We start from the raw sequence: 24,184 nt of genomic DNA, 5'->3' as shown, positions 1-24,184 counted from the left end.
ACCCCACCAACACCCCGCACCCCTACCTTCTACCTTCTTCCCAAAATTCACAAACCCAATCATCCCGGCCGTCCCATTGTAGCTGGTTACCAAGCCCCCACCGAACGCATCTCTGCCTACGTAGATCAACACCTTCAACCCATTACATGCAGTCTCCCATCCTTCATCAAAGACACCAACCACTTTCTCAAACGCCTGGAATCCCTACCCAGTCTGTTACCCCCGGAAACCATCCTTGTAACCATTGATGCCACTTCCTTATACACAAATATTCCGCATGTCCAGGGCCTCGCTGCGATGGAGCACTTCCTTTCACGCCGATCACCTTCCGCCCTACCTAAAACCTCTTTCCTCATTACCTTAGCCAGCTTCATCCTGACCCACAACTTCTTCACTTTTGAAGGCCAGACATACCAACAATTAAAGGGAACAGCCATGGGTACCAGGATGGCCCCCTCGTATGCCAACCTATTCATGGGTCGCTTAGAGGAAGCCTTCCTGGTTACCCAGGCCTGCCAACCCGAAGTTTGGTACAGATTTATTGATGACATTTTCGTGATCTGGACTCACAGTGAAGAAGAACTCCAGAATTTCCTCTCCAACCTCAACTCCTTTGGTTCCATCAGATTCACCTGGTCCTACTCCAAATCCCATGCCACTTTCCTTGACGTTGACCTCCACCTGTCCAATGGCCAGCTTCACACGTCCGTCCACATTAAACCCACCAACAAGCAACAGTACCTCCATTATGACAGCTGCCACCCATTCCACATCAAACGGTCCCTTCCCTACAGCCTAGGTCTTCGTGGCAAACGAATCTGCTCCAGTCCGGAATCCTTGAACCATTACACCAACAACCTGAAAACAGCTTTTGCATCCCGTAACTACCCTCCCGACCTGGTACAGAAGCAAATAACCAGAGCCACATCCTCATCTCCTCAAACCCGGAACCTTCCACAGAAGAACCCCAAAAGTGCCCCACTTGTGACAGGATACTTTCCGGGACTGGATCAGATTCTGAATGTGGCTCTCCAGCAGGGATACGACTTCCTCAAATCCTGCCCTGAAATGAGATCCATCCTTCATGAAATCCTCCCCACTCCACCAAGAGTGTCTTTCCGCCGTCCACCTAACCTTCGCAACCTCTTAGTTCATCCCTATGAAATCCCCAAACCACCTTCCCTACCCTCTGGCTCCTACCCCTGTAACCGCCCCCGGTGTAAAACCTGTCCCATGCACCCTCCCACCACCACCTATTCCAGTCCTGTAACCCGGAAGGTGTACACGATCAAAGGCAGAGCCACGTGTGAAAGCACCCACGTGATTTACCAACTGACCTGCCTACACTGTGAAGCGTTCTATGTGGGAATGACCAGCAACAAACTGTCCATTCGCATGAATGGACACAGGCAGACAGTGTTTGTTGGTAATGAGGATCACCCTGTGGCTAAACATGCCTTGGTGCACGGCCAGCACATCTTGGCACAGTGTTACACCGTCCGGGTTATCTGGATACTTTCCACTAACACCAACCTGTCAGAACTCCGGAGATGGGAACTTGCCCTTCAGCATATCCTTTCTTCTCGCTATCCGCCAGGCCTCAATCTCCGCTAATTTCTAATTTCAATTTGCCGCCGCTCATACCTCACCTGTCTTTCAACTTCATCTTTGCCTCTGTACATCCGCCCCGACTGACATCTCTGCCCAAAAAATGCCCAAACTCTTTGCCTTTACAAATGTCTGCTTGTGTCTGTGTATGTGTGGATGGATATGTGTGTGTGTGCGAGTGTATACCTGTCCTTTTTTCCCCCTAAGGTAAGTCTTTCCGCTCCCGGGATTGGAATGACTCCTTACCCTCTCCCTTAAAACCCATATCCTTTTGTCTTTCCTTCTCCTTCCCTCTTTCCTGACGAGGCAACCATTGGTTGCGAAAGCTAGAATTTTGTGTGTATGTTTGTGTTTGTTTGTGTGTCTATCGACCTGCCAGCGCTTTTGTTTGGTAAGTTTCATCATCTTTCTTTTTAGATATATTTTTCCCACGTGGAATGTTTCCCTCTATTTTTATATATATATATATATATATATATATATATATATATATATATATATATATATATATATATATATATATATGACTATTTCCTTACAATGAATTTACATAAGTTTTTCACGTGCAGTTGGAGAAAACTATTCAGTATTTGTTATCCACAGGTGTATAAATAAATAAACAAAATTAAAATAAATCTTATATTTTTCCTTCCGTTCAAGTTAACCTCTTACTTTAACAACACCTCATAAGAAGACTATGTTGTAACATAAAGTTTTCTCATAAACTGCACAGATTTTTGGTGTTATTTTGTAAAACTATTCAATTTACTATTCAGAATGATTCAAATTCTTCACTTTTTAATATAAGGTAGTGGAAGTATGGTATAATAAAATAAATGTGATTTAATATTGAGCTTTTTCTCATGTTTCAGTGCAAATGTAAGTCTGAATGGACTGGGCCTCTATGTGATGTGTACACAGGAAATGATACAGTTGCATTCAGAGAGCATTCATTCGTTACACACCACCTTATTGAAAAAACAGGTGCCAAAATTGAAGTCCAGGCACGAACACTAGTGCTGAGTGGTATTCTGCTGCATGCTCAACTTACATCAAATGTTTATATGGCTGTTTACATTGAAGATGGATTACTCAATTTCCAGTTCTCTTGTGGAGTTCAAACCATGCTTTTCACAGAAGTCCGAAGTCTGGTTAACAATGGATATGATTTAAAAGTGCAAGCAATGTGAGTAAAAATTAGTTCAGAGACGTCTGTACTATGGAACAATGAAGGTACAGTTATATAAAGTTCAACATTTTACTTTTGCAAGAAGTAGAATACTTTCATACAGAATACAACCTGGGTCAAGAATAAGGTTAGAGGTTTCTTGAAACACAATGATCTGTGCAATTTTTGGTGTGTTGAATCACACACATAGTACATAATGACATAACCAAAAACATAAAGATAACTGTCAGTTTAGAAAATAAAGGGAAAAGTCCTCCTTTATGGCTTTATAGACCATCAGTTAGTCATTTTCAACTACATGTGCAGAAAGTTGATAACTTAATCCACTCAGTCAGTCACTTACTACTTCTACACAAGTTAGAGAGGTATGGGATTGTGGACAGGGCATTGACGTGGTTCAAATCTTATTTGTCACAAAGAAAACAGAGAGTTATTCTAAATTCAAATGGAAAAAAATCATTCTTGGATTGGGAACACTTTTCTACAGGGGTCACACAGGGCTCAATTTTAGGACCTTATCATTTTCAGCTGTACATAAATGATTTACCTTTAAAAATTGATGTTGACTCCCTTTTATTCGCAGATGACACCTCGGTTTTAATTGAAAATGACAATTTAGATCAATTTCATGATACTGTGGAAAATATAATGGGAGACCTAGAATTATGGTTTCAGCACAATGGATTAAAACTCAATGTCACAGAAACACAATTAGTGCAGTTCAGCACTGAAACATCAGCATCTACCATAAAAATAGTGCAGGGTGATCAGGAAATGACTGAAGCAAGTTATGTAAAATTTCTAGGTCTAAACCTTGACAAAAATTTAAATTGGAAGGCACATGTAGACTTCTTAGCAAACTAACTAAACAGCCTAGCTTATGTGATGAATGTTTTATCTGGTTCCACCCTTATGGTACCAGGAAGATAGTCTGCCACAGCTACTTTGAGAATATTGAATGTGGAATAATTTTCTGGGGACACTCTATGAACAGCCCGAGATTACTTACACTTCAAAAGAGAAACATAAGAAACATGTGTTTAGTCCAAAAAAGAACATCAAATTGCCCATTACATAAAAAATTAAAAATACTAACCATTCCTTCTGTGTACATCTATAAAAATTTTTTTTTATATATAAAAATCAAAACTCACTTGACAATTTTCATTTCAACCACAATTACAGTACTCGTCACAGAGACACAGCTTCAAACTTTTCTCTCATAAGTTAAAACTCTACACTCAAACACCATTGTACATGGGATTAAAAATTTCCAATAAATTAAATAACATAAATCTTTTAAATATGGATTTTGACCCACTAAACAGATTGGTATTTAATACAATAGTGGAAAAATGTTATTATTCCATTAAAGAACTCATGCAGGACAGTATGGCAATTTGAAAAGAACAGAAACAATAAAGAGTATGTATTGTGTAATAAATTGTTAATATATTGTATAAATTTTATTCCAAGCTGCAAAATGAGCGTAAGTATTATACAAGTTCTTGTTAAGTTGTTCATGTGTAAAAATGCAGAAATGCCTGCTGTACTATGTTAACTATTGTAACCTTATTTTTATAAAATAATAAGCTGACGTGTCTCCAGTACAAAAATCTTTGATTTGTAACTGTACGTTATGAGATGAATAAACTACATACTACACATTCTACTCTCCTAGGACAAGGAATCTGCAATACCGTATTTGAACAATAGCTCATAGGGTTCATATTTGTATAGGCTGTGGCAGATGAAATCGTTCTTGTCTTCTAAAATTGTTTGGATTTTTCATGATAAATTAAAACTGTGTGCTGGACTGGTATTTGAACTGAGAACCTTGCATTTCATCATGTGCAGTGATCTTACTGGCTGAGTTTTGACCTTCCCACAGAACTTCACTTCTGCAACTGTCTTTCTTCTACTTTCCAAAATTCAAAGGAGCTTTCCTGTATATCTTGCTGGAAGAAAATATATTGCAGAGAAATTGTCTCGTCACAGCCTAGGGTTTGTTCCCAGAATGAATTGCACTCTGCAGTGGAATGTACACTGTTTTGTAATTTTCTGCTGGATTAAAACCGTATAGCATGCTGGGATTCAGACTTGGAACCTAACCTTTTAAGACTGAAGCCTTTAGTGACTGAGGTATCCAGGTACAGCTCTTTACTCACCTTCACAGTTTGAATTTTGCCAGTACCTGTGTTCCACTTTTCGAGCTTCTCTGAAGCTGTGTTGCAGACATTGCTGGATTACCAATTGTGGATGAAGTGATGATGTCAAGGATTGATGTGGCCACAGCTTATGGGGCATACAGTTTTAATCTACGAAGAAGATTCAAAACAGGGCACATTCTGGTGGAGAGTGAAAGGTTATGTAATTCTGGAGTGGTCAGATAGCTTGTTAAATTTAATCTGGACCCCTCTCCCCCAATACATCACTTTATGTGTCTTCGTGCAGAAATAATTATTTAGCAATGATAATTGCATTACATCACAGCTGCAGAATACTAACACGAATTCTGTACAGACGAATGGAAAAACTGGTAGAAGCCGACCTCGGGAAAGATCAGTTTAGATTCCATAGAAATATTGAAACACGTGAGGCAATACTGACCCTACGACTTATCTTAGAAGCTAGATTAAGGAAAGGCAAACCTACGTTTCTAGCATTTGTAGACTTAGAGAAAGCTTTTGACAATGTTGACTGGAATACTCTCTTTCAAATTCTAAAGGTGGCAGGGGTAAAATACAGGGAGCGAAAAGCTATTTACAATTTGTACAGAAACCAGATGGCAGTTATAACAGTCGAGGGACATGAAAGGGAAGCAGTGGTTGGGAAGGGAGTGAGACAGGGTTGTAGCCTCTCCCCGATGTTATTCAATCTGTATATTGAGCAAGCAGTGAAGGAAACAAAAGAAAAATTCGGAGTAGGTATTAAAATCCATAGAGAAGAAATAAAAACTTTGAGGTTCGCCGATGCCATTGTAATTCTGTCAGAGACAGCAAAGGACTTAGAAGAGGAGTTGAACGGAATGGATAGTGTCTTGAAAGGAGGATATAAGATGAACATCAACAAAAGCAAAACGAGGATAATGGAATGTAGTTGAACTAAGTCAGGTGATGCTGAGGGAATTAGATTAGGAAATGAGACACTTAAAGTAGTAAAGGAGTTTTGCTATTTGGGGAGCAAAATAACTGATGATGGTCGAAGTAGAGAGGATATAAAATGTAGACTGGCAATGGCAAGGAAAGCATTTCTGAAGAAGAGAAATTTGTTAACATCGAGTATAGATTTAAGTGTCAGGAAGTCGTTTCTGAAAGTATTTGTATGGAGTGTAGCCATGTATGGAAGTGGAACGTGGATGATAACTAGTTTGTACAAGAAGAGAATAGAAGCTTTCGAAATGTGGTGCTACAGAAGAATGATGAAGATTAGATGGGTAGATCATATAACTAATGAGGAGGTATTGAATAGGATTGGAGAGAAGAGAAGTTTGTGGCACAACTTGACTAGAAGAAGGGATCGGTTGGTAGGACATGTTCTGAGGCATCAATGGATCACCAATTTAGTATTGGAGGGCAGTGTGGAGGGTAAAAATCATAGAGGGAGACCAAGAGATGAACACACTAAACAGATACAGAAGGATGTAGGTTGCAGTAGGTACTGGGAGATGAAGAAGCTTGCACAGGATAGAGTAGCATGGAGAGCTGCATCAAACCAGTCTCAGGACTGAAGACCACAACAACAATTGCATTACATTTTAGCTTGTTGTATGTAGAGAATTTCATTTCATCTCTAGAATAAACAAGGGAATAGAATGAGGTGGTTTGCATTTGTGACCAAGAATTTTGTTTTACCGCCCAAGAACACACAATTGAGAGCTTCAGCTGTTGATCTCCATTTAGAATCAAAGAAAGTTAGAATGTTGTTCTGGCTGCATGCCTTGACTGCAGTAATTTCTTATTATTAGCTGTATACATGTTATGGTTATGTCCTGACAAAATCAGAGGTGATTGTGTCCACCCTGTTCTGCCACTTTGAGTTCCTTGACGCCTGCCTCAGGACATATCCTGTCAAGTGATCACTTCCTTTAATCAAGTTGTGTTGTAAATTTCCGTTTTCCCAATTTGATTTAGTACCTCCTCATTAGTTCATTGATCTATCCATCTAATCTTCAGTATTCTTCCATAGCAGTGTATTTCAAAAGCTTCTATTCTTTTCATATCTGAACTGCTTATCATCCACATTTCACTTCTGCACTCCATTCAAAGCTACACTCAATATAAATACTTATTAATACTTAAGTTTACATTAGATGTTAACAAATTTCTCTTTCACAGAAATTCTTTCCTTGTTATAGCCAATCTGCATTTTATACCCTTTTATACCCTCAATGTACTGTGGCCATTGTTAGTTATTTTGCCCTCTAGATAAGAAAATTCATGAGAGAAAAAATAAGCAACTCCAAGAATTCCAAAAGCTCTGATGGGAAGCCAGTACTGAGCAGAAAAGAATAGGATGAAAAGTGGATGGAATATGTAGAACAGCTATTTAAGGGAAGCATTTTAGCTGAGTATGGCAACTAACCTGTTGTATAGCCACATTAATTACTGCCATCAACCACAGACTTACATGCTGCTCACTTCAACACCAAGAACTCAACAGAGTATTTAACACTCACTCCCTTACAGACTTGTTCCTCTCTTATTGCACTTTTCTTTCTTGTCATTCTCCACCTTATCTATCCTCTGTTCTGATATTGTACTTCCAGTTTGACTGTAATCCCCCCCCCCCCCCCCCCACCTGCAACACTCTCTTTCTCTGCCCCCCCCCCCACGCTCTTTGTCTTTTTAACTGTCAACCCAAGAAATGAGAATGGACAATGACTTGTCACTTTCTGTGTATTATCTTTATAATGATACAAAATGTGGAAGAATATCTTGTTCATCCTAACATTTATGGTGATACCCATTGTTTTCCTATTTCATGTATTTTAAAAAAATCCTTAAAGTAGGATGTTTACTTTTTCTCCATTATTTACATGCTTGTCTGTCTGACATTTATCACTTCTGTTCTAGTATTTAGTAAGTACTAGTTTTCTGTCTGTTGCATTTATAGTGTTACTCAGTCTTTTTAGAAGGTATTACAATAAAAATGGAAATAACTGATCCGTATATAACTTAATCAACATCACTGGTTATGATTCAGTGTGTTTGTTCTTAAGCACTTACATTTATTTTTCTATTTACTTAATAAGTTTTAAATGTATTGATGATGTTGTCAAGTAAATTATTTGAACAGCCTATGAAAAATGAAATTTTATAAGTCTTTAAAGGAACAAAATTATTTTCAGGCTTGAATTACTACCTTACAGCATTGTTCCTCAGCACTGCAATGCATACTTACGAATTAATGATTCACTTGCCATGAGTGGAGAACAGATAGCTGCAACTTCTCAGATTGGCAGAACAGTGAATGTATTGTACTTAGGAGGATTCCCTGCAGAATTTTCTGATCTCAGTGAAGTTCAGATGAAAACTGGATTCATCGGTTGCATGCATGGCCTTATGGTACTCAATTCTTCACCACTAATCTTTAATTATATAGAAAGGGACTCTTTATTCAAATAATTTGAAATTTTTGTGCCTGAGATTTCCTATTATATATTTAGAACAATTTATCATATTCTACAAAACCTTATTTGTTGATTTAGTTACATTAGAAATAAATAATGGGATTTTTCTCAGGCAGTGTGAAAACTTTGGTAAAGTCTATCATCTCAGAATCTTAACCTTGACCTTTCTTTTGTACAATACAGTGTCAAAATTTTTTAACAATGTAAAACAAAATTCAGTTTCAGTCAATGAAAATTATTCACTATTTTAATTGACACTCAAAACTGTGTTTTCGTTTGATTAATTTTCAGTCTTTTTATGTATCACCATTAAGAAGACTTGAACATGAAAATCTGTGTAAACAGCACATGAATAACAAGATATTGCTTTACCTTATGCTAATATACTAAAGAATACACTGTGTTCAAAACATAATGGTGGAACTAACTTTCACTTTGTGTGTCACTGCCATGCAAGATCTAATTTGGACCAACCATAGACATAGTTGCTGCAGTATAGCAAGAAGGTAACTGAAAAAAATATGTAACAAGATGAGCAGAAGTGACACTTTTATTCAAAGACAGTAATTACGTTGAAGTCACTGTCATTATGATTGTCCCCTGGACGTTTCGAAAGGACAGCCATGGCTCTTAATATGATGTAATCACCACGGATGGTAATGCATGCTCTGAAATATGCCACCATGCTGAGCAGAAGGTTGATGTTCTTGTGGTAGGGCACTGCATTCCTCCACCAGCATGGTTGACGACTGCTGTAACATTGTTGGTGCATGTGGATGTGCTGCAGTACGAATGCCCAATGCACCAACGAGATTTTAGTTGGGAGAAAGGGCAGGTCGTACCATTCACAAAATATCCTCTCATTCTTAGCGCTCCTCCACTTGCTCTGTTTGACGTGTTTGCACATAGTCATCTATAAAAATGAAATCCAGGCCTACACTCCCTTGAAAAGATCCACTTGATGAAGAAGTACAATGGCATAGTAACATGTCATGGTGATTGTACCATGTTCAAAGACATAGAGGTCAGTACACCCATGTAACATTATGCATACCTACACCATAACACCTGGACACTAAAACGATCATGTTCGACTATGTTCTGGGTGCATTGCATGTTCCTACCTCTCACTATATGAGGGTATGTTGACCACAGAGCATTCATTGCCATCCTTGGTAATCATAAACTCTATTAAGAACCATGGTCCTACTTTTGTAATAACCAATGGGCCATAACGAATTGTGATTTCTGTGTAATTATTGTCTTTGAATAAAAGTGTCATTTCTGTTCGTCTCATTGTGTATTTCTTTCAGTTATCTTCTGTGCTATACGTAGCAGTGCTTTCTGTGTATCGCTCAAGTTTCATCCAGCTATGTTTATTGGTAGTGATACATCATACGAAAGTTACTTTCATCCGTAAGTTTTGCACGCCGGTATACAATTGTCAATGCAACACTTTCTATTAAAGAGAGCAGTCAGGCAAGAACTTTCCATACCACCAAATTTGTTTTTAGCAGTCCTGTATGATGATAACAAGAGAAGAATATGTGTTTTTGGAACAATTGTGCACCATTGCTGTTTTGATTTTGACTTTGTTCTGTTTGCTTCCATTGCTGATGACCTTTTATAATAAAAGGAAGAACTTAACCCTTTTAGTGCCAAATACGATCTGATCGTGATCCAGATTTTCGGCGAAAAATGCCAGTAACTATCTGATCGTGATGCCTTTCTCATTCATTTTTTCCGCACTTGAAGGCAAAGTTGTTAGTATTTCCTAGCGAATGAGAAAGGCATCACGATCAGATCGTTACTGGCATTTTTCGCCGAAAATCTGGATCACGATCAGATCGTATTTGGCACTAAAAGGGTTAATATAGCACTTTGAAAGTAGGTCTAAAAATCAATTAAACTAAGATGTGTATAATATATAAGCAACACAATGAAAAGAAAATTAAAAATTAACGACGATGTTATACAAACAGTAGATGAGGCTTTTTTTTGTATATAGAGCATTTGTAGACAGTAACTGGATTTGCAGTGAAAGAAATAGATGAAAGGCTTACAGTAAAAAGGGCTTTGAATGCTTTTAATAAACTCAACTGTATTTTAAGAACTAAGCTGCCTATGCCTTTGTAAAGGAAACCTTACATTGTGTATTACCAGTTTTCGTTTATGGCAATGAGACAAACATGGACGTTGAAAGTGAAAGTCATTTAGTAACAGAGGGTAGCTGGAAATCATTAGAAAACAAACAAATTGTTCAGGTTATGGACTGGACTGAAAGGCATAATTATGACGGTTTTTGTCTCAACTACTTGACGTTTCCCTTGAGACAGGATTGTTTCTGATCCATTATTGGAGAGGATTGCAATTTCATCATCAATTATCAGGCAGTCAAGATACTTTTGGAGACATCAACCAATACTTATGTCCTTAGTTTTATTTTTTCCATTTTCTAATCAGTTTATATAAAACTCAGTTAAACATTACTGGGGATAAGCCATCTCCCCTTCTTACCCCTGGCTTGATCTTAAATCCTGCAAAAAATTAACTTTAGATGTTATGTCAGTCACATATTGTTAGATCATATTTGGGATGAATTTCTCAACTATGAAGTGAAAATTTGGACTTGATACGTATTGAAAGTAGGATGGAACAGCTTGAAGCTCTTTATTTTTTATTTTGAACTCCTCAAGCATGAACTGTAAGACTGATAATTTTGAAGTTTCTCTTTAAATTTCTGATAGAAAGTTCTGGCGTTATTTCTTGAAAAGTACTGGACAATTTCCATTAGTCCACAGTGTTTATATTTACATTTTTATGTATTGGTGATTTTAGATGAATGTTTTTTGAATCTTGAGGAATTCTTGCCATTTGATTTCGAATTGTGAGATTTCCACAATAGCTATGTTTCAACTCTTTCTTCTGCAAATTCTGTCATAGGTGTCATTTCCGCATCTGTGCTTTATTTTTCATTGCAGAGTGCCAAGGTTTTGAGACTCATGTCATATTGGTTTTTTGTAAGTTATGAGAATCAAGTGATATTTAGGAAAGTAAATTAGAAAAGAATTATACGATACACGTTTAAGGACTTTAGGGCTAAATCTTATTGTTCTAGGGGTTTTCATTTTGGATTTGTTATGCTCAGACGCTTATTACATATATCTACTTATCCAAACAGGTAATTTCTTTTTCGATACTTTCATTTTGTTTTTCTGTGGTAATTGTCAGCTGTTCAGTTTGAAATTTTGTCTGATGTTTCTACATATACACATACAGTTTGTACACCATTGTGAAGTACATGACAGGAGTACTTAGCATCATTTCCATAGGCAACAAAAACATGCACACCTAGCAATACAGTCAGTAAAGTTACTGGATTCATGCACCTTCACCCACTACCAAGAACTTCTGCAGTGGCTGCTAGCTGGATCTGCTCTCATTGTGCTTTCATTTGTTGGAGATATTCATATTTTCTTCTTTCTGGGGAGGCAGTAAGTGTGTTGACATTGCCGTCAGATGAAACATTTGACCTAAGTCAGTTAACCTTTCACTTCTTCTGTTTGTTCTTGTAGGCAAAGAGTATAATCCCTCTGTTCACTTAAATTTTTTGTATACCAGTTTGTGCACTGAAATCTCCAGCAATAGTTTGACGCAGTGTGCTGTAATTGTATTTTTAACTTCTGCCAGTGATTCTAGAAGTCATCTATTTTTTTTAAATCCTTTCAGTTATAGATGTTTTGTGGGGTTGTGCACTTTAATTGACATGTGTGACCTGTTCCCTTACTTGATAGAGAGAATTGAAATTTTTCTGTCATATATATGAAATATAGCAAATGAATTTGTAATATTTCTCACAACTGCAAATGCTGTGCCACATTGGGGCATTTCATTGGAAGTGGATGTTCCTAGCATTCCTCTATAGCTCATATAATTTCTGAGTTCAAAATTTATTTAGTCTCTGTACAGAGTTTCTTATATTGACATAATTTGACTGTCAATTTCATCCACTAGTTGTTTTCATTTCCCAATTTTGAGAAATTTTATTTATCGTATGATGATACAGAGCTTGGATCAAATACATAATTTTAAGAGTATACAGTGTAAGAAATGACAAGCAAAATACAGGTACAGAATCAAATGTCCAAAGTATTATACTAAATTTTGTACACATTACACAAGTTCTTAGCTTTCAAAGTCCAATCTGTGGATCCAGTTGAGCTGTTCAGGTGATGCATGATGGATGTCATTTATTCACCCCCTGAAGGCTCGTTTTGGGCATTTACCAACAATGTGATTTATTGTTTGCAGGGCAGCTCCACAGTCACAATCTGGAGATGTTGTCCAGCCCTATTTTGTGCTTTAGATATCCACAGTTCCCCTGTCCTGTTCGGACACGGTTGATAGATCTCCCCTGGCATCTGGGGAGTGTGAAACATGGAACTCGCATGGAAGGCTTTTCAACCAGATGACCGTAGAACACTGATGATTCTTCCCGTTGACTTCTCCATACTTTGTTGATGTTAAAGTCAGAGGCTTCAAGATGTTGCGCAGTTCACCAAGGTGGTTTTCTTGACTTCAGACACTGATGTTCTCCTATTAATATATTGCTGTGTACGGGTAGCTTAGGGTTCTTCTGAATGTTTCTCCAGATCTTCAGGAGAGCATCTGATCTTTGTAGAGCCGGAGGTTGGATGTTACTTAAAACTGGTAGCCATGCAGTTTGAGCGCTACGTATGTAGCCTGTGATAAGTCGCATTGTCTGGTTGAGTTGCATATCTATCTTGCTGCAGCAAGCACCGTTCATCCAAGTTGGGCAACAGTATTCAGTGACAGAGTATGATAGTGCCGAAGCAGTTGATCTTAGGGTTTGAGCATAGCAACCCCAGGAGGTACCAACAAGCTTCTGAATGATATTATTACAGGGTCTTCACCTTTGCGGCCACGTCAGAGATATGTTGTCAGAAATTTAGGTGCTTCGGAGTGCTGCAGTACTGTAAGGTTTGTTCTCAGAGTTTAACTTCTGGTTTATGGTCAGAGTGTCTGTTCCATAGGTGGAATGCTGAAGTAACAGTTTTCTGAGGGTTTAGGCGGAGGCACCATTTCCTGAAGTACGTGTCCAGGATTTCCATGTCGGCAGTTAATGTGCTTTCAGCAGTGGTGTAACTGGAGCTCTGGGTTACCAAACAGATGTCATCAGCATATATGAATTTCCTTGCGGTTGTGGCTGGCAAGCCATAAGTGTATAAGTTGAAAAGGAGATGGGCCAATACAGATCCTTGAGGTAGTCCGTCACATAATTGGAAGACTTTGCTTCTGTCATTATCAGAGTACAGCGGGGCAAGTCTGTTGCTTAACATGCCGCTAAGTAGGTTTGTGAGTCTCCGACACTGAATGATGGTCACAAATTTTAAGAGAAGGCCTTCTCGCCTTACGGTGTCATAGGCGGCGGATAGATCCAAGAAAGCAGCTTTGCTTACGCATTTCTTCTCATATCCATTTTCAGTATGGGTTGTTAATGCAAACACTTGGTCATTACAGCTTCTACCAGGCCTGAATCCAGCTTGTTCTATGGGTATTTGTTTATTAATTGTTTCACAGATCCTGTTGTAGATGAGTCATTGAAGTAGTTTGTAAGTAACACTTAACACGGCTAGTGGGCGGTAACTTTCTACTTTTATTGGGTCTTTGTTCAGTTTAAGGATTGCTATTAGCTCGGTTTTCTTGAATAATGATGGGAGATTTCCAGTGGAAGGAATGTCTGAGAAGAAGCTAGAAAGCTATCTGATAGTTGCTGGTCCACAGTGTGTGAGAAATTCAGGGTACATCCCATCAAATCCAACTGCCTTCCCAACTTTCATGTTTCTGATGGCATCTCTTAATTCCTCTTCATTGAATGGATTGGAAAATTAAGAGTAATTTGGGGGTGCTCTTTTCTTGGTGTTGAACTGGGTTTTGATTTCCCTTCTTGTCTGCTTATCCTTTGAGCTCTTGGAATTTGAGATTAAATGATTGGCAAAATCATTCAGCTTGATGACAGTTTTAGGTTTCACCGGTGCTGAGTTTGTTGCATCCAGTTTTCGGATAACAGATCAAGCTTTAGGACTTGAATGTGTGTCGTCGAATGATTCTATGGCTTCATGCCAGATCTTCTTCCTATTCTCATCAAGTGACTGCAGAAGATCTGTAGCTTTGCTAACAGTTCTTCAAGCAATTTTTCACTGTCCTCATTCTAGCCAGGTGTATATTCTTTACGATAGCCTCTAGGGATAAATCATCTGGCTGCTCCTTTAATTATACCTATAAATTGACTGTAGTTACTGTGCATTGGCTTGATCCATCTGATATTGTTATCTGTTTGTTTTCTGAATTCAGTTCAGTTAGCTTTCTTGAAATTCCATAATGTTTTCAGACTGCACAAGGATTACACATATTCCAGTCTCTAAAATGATAGGTCTGTGCTGATTGTGGGGCAAGTCTTCAAGTATTAAGCAACGTATCTGGGTATGGGTGCTGTGAAGCTGAGTTGTGAAGCACAGATCAGGTGTATATCCTCTGTTCCAATGTCCTGAATGAAGGGTAGGTGGATCCTTGGCATCAAAAATTACTTCCACATTTTCGGTTTCCATCCATTCACAAAGAGCTTCTTCATTACTGTAGTTTAAACAATATCCCCATAGATAATGATGGCTGTTGAAGATGCCCAGGAATAAAGATGGATGATGCTGAGATGGTAGAGGAGGAGTAGGCCAGTTTACTCCAGGAGGCTTGCTGACATTGGCTATTGTTACCCTATCAATTTTTGCTGAAATTATGAAAATATCGTTTTCGCTGCTCACTGAAACTATCTGATAATTTTTCATATTATGCGTGACGTAAATTGCAAGACCGTATTTTGGATGGTTATTTGAGGCTATTAGTTTATATCCTGGTATTTTCCCTCTGCTCCTTATCTGTTGATCATCTGCTGTGTGTGTTTCTTGGAGTGCAATGACATCGACTGCATGGTTTTTCGATAGTTTGAATAGACAGTCACATTTCGACTTGCTTATTCCTTCGATGTTAAGTTGGCGTATGTGAATAGATGGTCCAGTTCTATGAACTAAGGACTTTTTGGCTGTTTACTCTGCATTCTATGACCGGGAGGCTTTTTCGGGCAGTTTGGTCTCATCCTGTTGTTACTCATTTAGCACTACCAAGGAGGCATGTGTGACTTAGGGTATGTCACGGACGCGAGTAACCTTGCCCCCCATTTTGAGAAATGTTATAATTTTTAAGTTACTGTGTAATGTCATAACTAAAATCAGACATTTTGGGAGCTTTGATATTGTCACATGATTCGATCTCACAGAATCCATTGACTGACATAACTTCTCCATCTTGCTAAAAGTTGCATATAGTAATGAGACTGAACTAAAGTGCCTCATAGTTACAAAAGCTATTGAGACTTCCCTCAAGTTCCTTTGCAGCTTTTTTTATGACTTCTCGAGTCTCTTATTCAGGTTTGGGATCAGCAGCAGCAACTAGGGAGCTACACAATTTATTCAGTAGCTACAATGTGCAAAGTTAATCTGAATGGATTGATAGTAGTTAGACAACAATGTTTGATTTTCCAAAAGTCATTATCATGTAGTATCATTTAATTATGATACAAAAAATATTAATTTTTTACTTGTATTTATGTTTTTAGGTTGATAATATGCCACGTCATATTTTACATGACTCATTGAGTGCTTCAGGCATTTCTGAATGTGCATCACTTGCATGTTTGTCAAATCCTTGTTATGATGGTGGAACATGTGTAGAACATAATGATGAGTGGAACTGTTTATGTCCTTCAGGGTAAGGTACATAGTTTATTTTTGAAACTCTTGCAGTAATGCACAAGAAATGGCAAACTTTTGAACAGAACAGTATGTGAAATAAAGGAAACACAACCGCTTATATGTAGCAGATTGATGTGTGGTGCATAGACACCCATAACCGAGCACAGTATTAACTAGCTTTTGAGCCCTGGCTCTTCTTCTAGCAGAAAGTACACAGAACAAAACAGACACCGAAACATACACTACCACAGACTCATTGCCACATCACAGTAGCATGCTTTTGGTTGTCTGTGTCTTTTGTGTGTGTGTGTGTGTGTGTGTGTGTGTGTGTGTGTGTGTGTGTATGTATGTATGTGTGTGTGTGTGTGTGTGTACTTTCTGCCAGAAGAAGATCCAGGTCTCAAAAGCTAGTTAACACTGTATTCTGTTATGAGAGTTTCTGTGGCTCACATCAGTCTGCTTAATGTGTGGGTTGCCTTTGCTTTATTTTATATAAATAATAAACTAATAAATGTTCTAAAATGTTAAAATTCTTATGTTACAAAACAAATCCAAAGGAATGTCATCTCCTAAGATTTATAAAGAGAGAAGATTAGTTTTTGTAAGATTTCAAAGAAATCAAATGCATTATTCTTATTATGAGTATAGCACATAGTGATTATGTCACTTTTTTCTGCTTGAGAAAATATTTCCTTTTCAAATTTCACTTCCACCTGTATTTGCATGCATTACTATGTTTTTCAGGTATGTTGGGAAAGCTTGTGAGAAATCAGTCTGTGAAGTAAATCCTTGTCAGTTTGGTGCAACATGTGTTATTTTCCCTGGTAGTGGCTTCCTTTGTCTTTGCCCTCTGGGAAAACATGGAATTTTCTGTGAGCATGGTATGTTATTCTGTAATTTCCAAAAACAAAAATAAACTAGTTAACCACCAAATTGTAGAAGGGTATTTTTCGTAATGTTCCATGTTGGTTTCTTACTTTTCTAGACTTAGACATTGGTCAGCCTTCTTTCTCTCCGTCAGTTTCTGGATTTTCATCATACACTGCATACCCTTTACCAGGAACTATTCACCACAATATGGAACTAAGATTCCGTTTCAAACCATCAAGCATGGAACAGATAGCACTAATGATTTTTGTTGGGCAAGATGGTTCTCATGATGCTCAATCTGATCATCTTTCTGTGAGCTTCATAAAAGGTTATGTTGTTCTTACTTGGAATCTTGGATCAGGTAATCACCTGCATGTATTTTCAAAACTGGCAGAAATACATAGATTTTATTTTATGTGCATCAAGTGTTATTTCATTAAAGTTTGGATTTCATATTGTACCTTTTTTCACTGTTATTCCCTTCATATATTTGTTGATAATGTAAATTCAGTAGGCACTCCTTATCATAGTGCTCTCAACTGAAATTAAAAGTATGACTAAAATGAACTTTTTAGGAATTATATTGTTCAAAATGAAATATATGAACTAATGAGAAACAGAAGCTCCATGTTGCATTTGATAACTTACTGTTTTTAATATGAGATAAAACCATGTGTACAAACTGTATAGAAATATAATTTCTACGACCAATAAATGCTATAGAGTTTATAGGATATGAAGAGAATTATTAAAATAAAATTGAGGATATTACATAATACACTGAAGCACCACAGAAACTGGTATAGGCATTCGTATTCAAATACAGAGATCTGTAAACAGGCAGAATATAGCAGTGCGGTTGGCAATGCCTATATAAGATGACAAGTATCTGGCACAGTTGTCAGATCAGTTACTGCTGCTACAATGGCAGGTTGTCAAGATTTAAGTGAGTTTGAATGTGGTGTTATAGTCTGCCATGGGATACAGTATCTCCAAGGTAGTGATGAAGTGGGAATTTTCCATATGACCATTTCATGAGTGTACTGTGAATATCAGGAATCCGGTATAACAGCAGATCTCTGACATCGCTGCGGCTGGAAAGAGATCCTGCAAGAACAGGACCAATCATAACTAAAGAGATTCATTCATGACAGAAGTGCGACCCTTCCCGAAATTGCTGTAGATTTCAATGCTGGACCATCAAGTGTCAGTGTGTGAACCATTCAATGAAACATTGACATGGGCTTTTGAAGTTGAGAGCCCACTCATGTACTCTTAATGACTGCATGACACAAAGCTTTACACCTCGCCTGGTCCTGTCAACGCTGACATTGGACTGTTGGTGACTGGAAACATTTTACCTGGTCGGATGAGTCTCATCTCAAATTGTATTAGGCAATGGACATGTACAGGTATGAAGACAACTTCATGAATCCATGGACCCTGCATGTCAGCAGAGGACTGTTCAAGCTGGTGGAGACTCTGTAATGGTGTAGCGCACGTGCAGTTGGCAGATATGGGACCCCTGATGTGTCTAGATACGTCCCTGACAGGTGACACATACGTAAGTGTCCTGTCAGATCGCCTGCATCCATTCATGTCCATTGTGAATTCTGACGGACAATGTGACACCCAACACATCCAGGATTGCTAGATATGTCCCTGACAGGTGACACGTACGTAAGCATCCTGTCGGATCACCTGCATCCATTCATGTCCATTGTGCATTCCGACGGGCAATGTGACACCCCACACATCTAGAATTGCTACATATTGGCTCCAGAAACACTCTTCTGAGTTTAAACCCTTCTGCTGGCCACCACACTCCCAAGACATGAATGCTATTGAGCATATCTGGGATGCCTTGCAACGTGCTGTTCAGAAGAGATCTCCACCCTCTCATACTCTTACAGATTTATGGACAGCCCTGCAGGATTCATGGTGTTTGTTCCCTCCATCAGTACCTCAGACATTAGTGAAGTCCTTGCCATGTCATGTTGCAGCATATCTGCATGCTCACGGGGGTCGTACATGATATCAGTCAGGTGTACCAGTTGTTTGGCTCTTCATTGTATATGGAGTTTAATGCTCCAAAATTGTAAATTCTGTTATGTAGCACCACACTGCTAATAATTTGCAGACATAATAAAAACTGTTTGAAAAGTATGGCCATACCCTCCACCACCCTCTTTGAGTTATCCCCTCATATCTATCATTGTCTTGTAAACAGAATGTGACCTCCAGAACATTAGTCACAAGTCACAGGGGACTGGAAGTACCCAAAGTTTGCCACTCTAGCATCTTCTGTATGCAAATTTTTGAAACAATTCTCAGAGCAAAATATGCTGAATGGAGTCTCTGATGAGAGTGTTTCACTACACTTGTAATGTATCGTGCAGGGGAGCAAGTACCAAATCATCATGTGCCATGTCACTCATTACACTTGGATAATCAGAAATATATAAACTTTTGGAAAACACAGTTAAATCAGAACTTTGTATGTTACTGCCATTATTTATGATCACAAATTATTAACACACACGTTTGCCTTTTCTTTTCTGATATATTTAGTACTTCAGCTACTTTTATAACTTCTAACAATCGCCCTACTCCTCTCAGTGCCCTAACCACAACTCAACTCTCAATGTAATCCAAAGAGTCCCCAAAGACAAAGAGGTCTTACTATTGTAACTTTACAGTGGTCTTCCCAATTTAGTTGATCAACATGTGTTTCCAACAGTTTTTTCAGTTGTACTCTCACTAACTATTTACAGTTCATTATTGTAATTCACTACTGCATTGTATTCCATAAATCACATTATGAAAGGGGGCTGTCAGGTATGTGGAACATGCTGGCAGGAATTCATCACTTAGTCATGCTCAACATCCAGGTTATGAAGAATGAAGAGCATTGTGGCAATAGCTTATGTCAGTTTGCTAGTCATCAGATGAAACTTGCCCCATTGTGTGGGTTTGTATTTATAACACCAGGGCAAGTCCTCTGTGTTGATATTTTCCAGAAAAGAAATGTCTGCATTTCGCATTTCAATCAAATCATGGCAGTTTTCCACACACTGTTGATTTGATTTTGTTAAGACATGCCGTGCAAACTTTGCACAGACTTTTCTCTCCTTCAAAACATTCTGTGGAGAGTCTTGAATGCTTGATTTAGGGATGCTACTCCATTGTGATTTGATGCAAAAGCATTGGCACATTACGGCCAAACATCCACTAATTAACATTTCCTGCTCACATTTGACTGGTCCAACACATATCTGTTTTTTATAATTGTTAGTTCAAGCTGACGCTGTAGTCACTGTGATGATGTCACTTGTTTGGAAGTGATAATGTCAGTCTTGGAATTTTTTGGAAGAATTGTGTATGCCATTCTTTCTGTTTCTGTCTCTCTTAGACTTTATTTTCCTACCAAGTGAGATGCCACAGTGGTTACACTAGACCTGTATTTGGGAAGATGGAGATGGTCAAAACCTCATCCAGCTATCTGTACTTAGATTTTCCTTTATTCTCCTAAATTTATAAAGGAAAATGCGAGGATAGTTCCTTTGAAATGGCATGGCTAATCTTCCCCATCCTCCTGCAGGCCAAGCTTGTGCTTCATTTATATTAACATTTTTGTGAAACAGACATTAAACAATAATTGTTCTTCTGCTCTTTTCCTCTTTTTTCCTGCTTTTTCTGGTTCCTATATCCATGTCTTTATCCTTGTCATTCATTTTCTTTTTACACCAATGTACTGATGTCTTGTCAGTTTGATTCATGTCTATTATATTTTCCTGTTGGATCTCCCATGATTTTCTTAGCAAGCTCAAAAACTTCATAAATTTCCTAATTTTTCATTGTCTGTTTATGTCACTATCCCTTTCATTGTCATAGGTACATTTCAACTTTCCTTACACATTTTAAACTTTCTTTGAGTTATTTCCCTTTTGTTAATCAGCATCTTTATTCTTTCCCTACCCCTGTAGGTTCTTTTATTTGATGAGCTCCATCGAACATAATGAATAAAAGAATGAATGAACTCACTCATCAAGTTTGCAGTTTGTCGCACTTCTTCATAGTTCAGATTTATAAATATGAGTTAACAAGCTGGATGAAGCTGTTCAGCCAACTATATCAATGTGCTCATATTGTATCTTGTTATTTTTGTATACATTGTAATCATACATATTTTTATGTTCTTTTGTAATTACTTAACTGTAAAAATGTTAAGAAGCTTCAAAATTTACATTAAGAATAGTCACATATTTCAACAGTCTTATGTTAGTTCTGTTGGCTCTACTGATCCAGCTGTTTATTAATAAATTTCAGGACCACGGAGAATCTTCACACCACGTCCTGTCACTCAGCGAGCAAAAAGACCACATTTTGTGAGTCTGGGCAGATCAGGAAAGCATGCTTGGCTTCGTGTTGATAACCTGAAGAATGTTACCGGAACATCTCCTGGTCATATGACTCAGCTAAATACACATTCTCCATTATACATTGGTAGTGCTTCATTGTGAGGAAAAAAAGATTTGTGGACTAATATGTTTCAGTTGTAGAAACTAATATTTTTCTTCACTTTTGCAGGTGGCCATGAATCAGCAAATTTTTCATTGCTACCTCATGATCTACCATTGCACAGTGGCTTCTCAGGTTGTCTTTTTGATGTGGAGTTGAGGACAGGCAGAATTTCAGTTCCACTTCAGAAGACAAGGACTGCCACTGGTAGAAGTGTTGGTCAGTGTGGAACCACAGAATGTCATGAACATGCCTGTCAGAATGGAGGTGCATGCCTGCATCATGGTGCATCTTTTGTGTAAGTACAGTGGGTTAGTACAAGTACCTGTATGTAGATTGACAAGAAATCATCAGTTTACTAGCTTGTTCCCTTCATGCATCAGCTTATTTTTGTTTCTGTTTACATTAATTCCATGTTTACACCCTTTGTTGATATTTTTGCTGTTACACCATTGGCTTTTAATATTTTTTCTGTACCTACCATTCTCATTTCATGTTAACTTTCATTTTCTGTCTTGTATTTCTGTTATTAATCCGTCCAGCAGTAATCAGTTCCCATTAACTAAATCTGAAACACATGACACAAATGGTAAAAATGGAAATAGTTGAAGATTTATGGCAATGGCACAGCATAACACATATGTTGTAAGCCCCTGGCTGCATCCATTCCTTTCTCATAACAGAGTCATTTTGTTGTTCATTAATTTACAGAATAATCATGCTTGTAGACTATTACAGAGCAGTGAATATATAGCTCTGAAAAAACTGAAATTATATTTAAATAAATGCTTAACTATCATTAAAAGAATAATGCTTTAATACAGTTAATAAAGTTAATGCAGTATGCCTAATACTTTCAGTCAAAAATTATGTAAATAGCGGGTTTTAATTGGGTCTTACACCCTGAAAATACAGTACTTTAATAATATAGTAATAGAGTGCTAAACTAGTACTAATATTTTGAAACTGACAACTTAACATTATGTGTGTATGTAATTCTCTATTTTATAAAGATTTCTAATATTGCTCCAAAAGCCATTATTAGGGCTGGAGTGTCTTTAGAAAGGTGCAAATGTCGACTGTCTGACTGGATTGCTGAATATGAAGTCGTTGATGATTGGTCGGATATTCAATTCATCCAAAACATCTTGGTGAGCATGAAGAACAGCCAAGTTGTTCAATCCCTTCTGTCCCAGGGTGCTAAATGACCATTCTGCTATTGCTTTCATGACTGGAACTACTTTGAGAAGCTTAATGCATTTCACTGCTTCACATAACATTTCTCTAACTGCGGGCTCTTGTGTAATGTACTTTCTTACATCACATATGTTTTTTAAGACCAGTTTTTTTATTAGCGATATTGGCTAACATATTCAAGTGTAAGTGCAGTCTCTCAATGTCTAGGTCATGTTTGAAAAACTCAGATGATTTTTCGAAATTTGTTTCACCTCTGTTTACTAAAAGCAAGTACTCTTGTTCACTGCAATGACCTGTGTGAGTCCAGTTGAAGCAAACCGGAGGATCACCCTGTGGCTAAACATGCCTTGGTGCACGGCTAGCACATCTTGGCACAGTGTTACACCGTCCGGGTTATCTGGATACTTCCCACTAACACCAACCTATCCGAACTCCGGAGATGGGAACTTGCTCTTCAATATTTCCTCTCTTCCCGTTATCCACCAGGCCTCAATCTCCACTAATTTCAAGTTGCCGCCACTCATACCTCACCTGTCATTCAACAACATCTTTGCCCCTGCACTTCTGCCTCGACTGACATCTCTGCCCAAACTCTTTGTCTTTAAATATGTCTGCTTGTGTCTGTATACCCGTCCTTTTTTCCCCCTAAGGTAAGTCTTTCCGCTCCCGGGATTGGAATGACTCCTTACCCTCTCCCTTAAAACCCACATCCTTTCGTCTTTCCCTCTCCTTCCCTCTTTCCTGATGAGGCAACAGTTTTGTGCGAAAGCTTGAATTTTGTGTGTATGTTTGTGTGTCTGTCGACCTGCCAGCACTTTCATTTGGTAAGTCACATCATCTTTGTTTTTAGATATATTTTTCCTACGTGGAATGTTTCCCTCTATTATTTATATATATATATATATATATATATATATATATATATATATATATATATATATATATATATATATATATATATATATTGATTGGCCAATGTCTGAATACCCAGACTAATGAACAGAAATCAACAAGATGTTCGTGAACTTACAACTTACACCACTTATTGCCAAAACTGCCTGTGCCTGAGCCAAAAATATCCTTTGAGAATGGGAAGTTACCCCAAAATACAATACCATATGTCAGAAGCATATGAAAATAAGCAAAGTGGACTACTTTTCATGTCAGAACTATCACTTAGTGCAGAACCGTTGGAGAAGTAGAAATGGCAGCATTAAGTCTTTGAACAAGATTTTCAACATGGGCTTTCCACGACACTTTACTATCTATCTGAACACCTAGAAATTTGAACTCTTCAGTTTCACTAGTCATATGCCGATTCTGTGAATTTAAAATCTCGGG

General features: G+C 38.0%; 1 protein-coding gene across 1 annotated transcript in view; it reads left to right on the top strand.

Annotated features, from left to right (window-relative positions):
• Window positions 1–24,184, top strand: part of LOC126482131 (protein eyes shut-like) — a 259,779-nt gene that overhangs the window by 140,046 nt on the left and 95,549 nt on the right. The window contains 7 exon segments of the mRNA XM_050106108.1: window positions 2,481–2,822; window positions 8,182–8,364; window positions 16,120–16,271; window positions 17,000–17,136; window positions 17,241–17,486; window positions 21,455–21,631; window positions 21,716–21,944. Of these exon segments, the coding sequence (XP_049962065.1) occupies window positions 2,481–2,822; window positions 8,182–8,364; window positions 16,120–16,271; window positions 17,000–17,136; window positions 17,241–17,486; window positions 21,455–21,631; window positions 21,716–21,944 (1,466 nt within the window).

The sequence above is a fragment of the Schistocerca serialis genome, chromosome 5 (genome assembly GCF_023864345.2).
Source record: "Schistocerca serialis cubense isolate TAMUIC-IGC-003099 chromosome 5, iqSchSeri2.2, whole genome shotgun sequence".
In the NCBI taxonomy this organism is placed as follows: Eukaryota; Metazoa; Arthropoda; class Insecta; order Orthoptera; family Acrididae; genus Schistocerca; species Schistocerca serialis.
The sequence above is the reverse complement of the archived record's forward strand: the minus strand, read 5'-3'. Positions and strand labels throughout refer to the sequence as shown.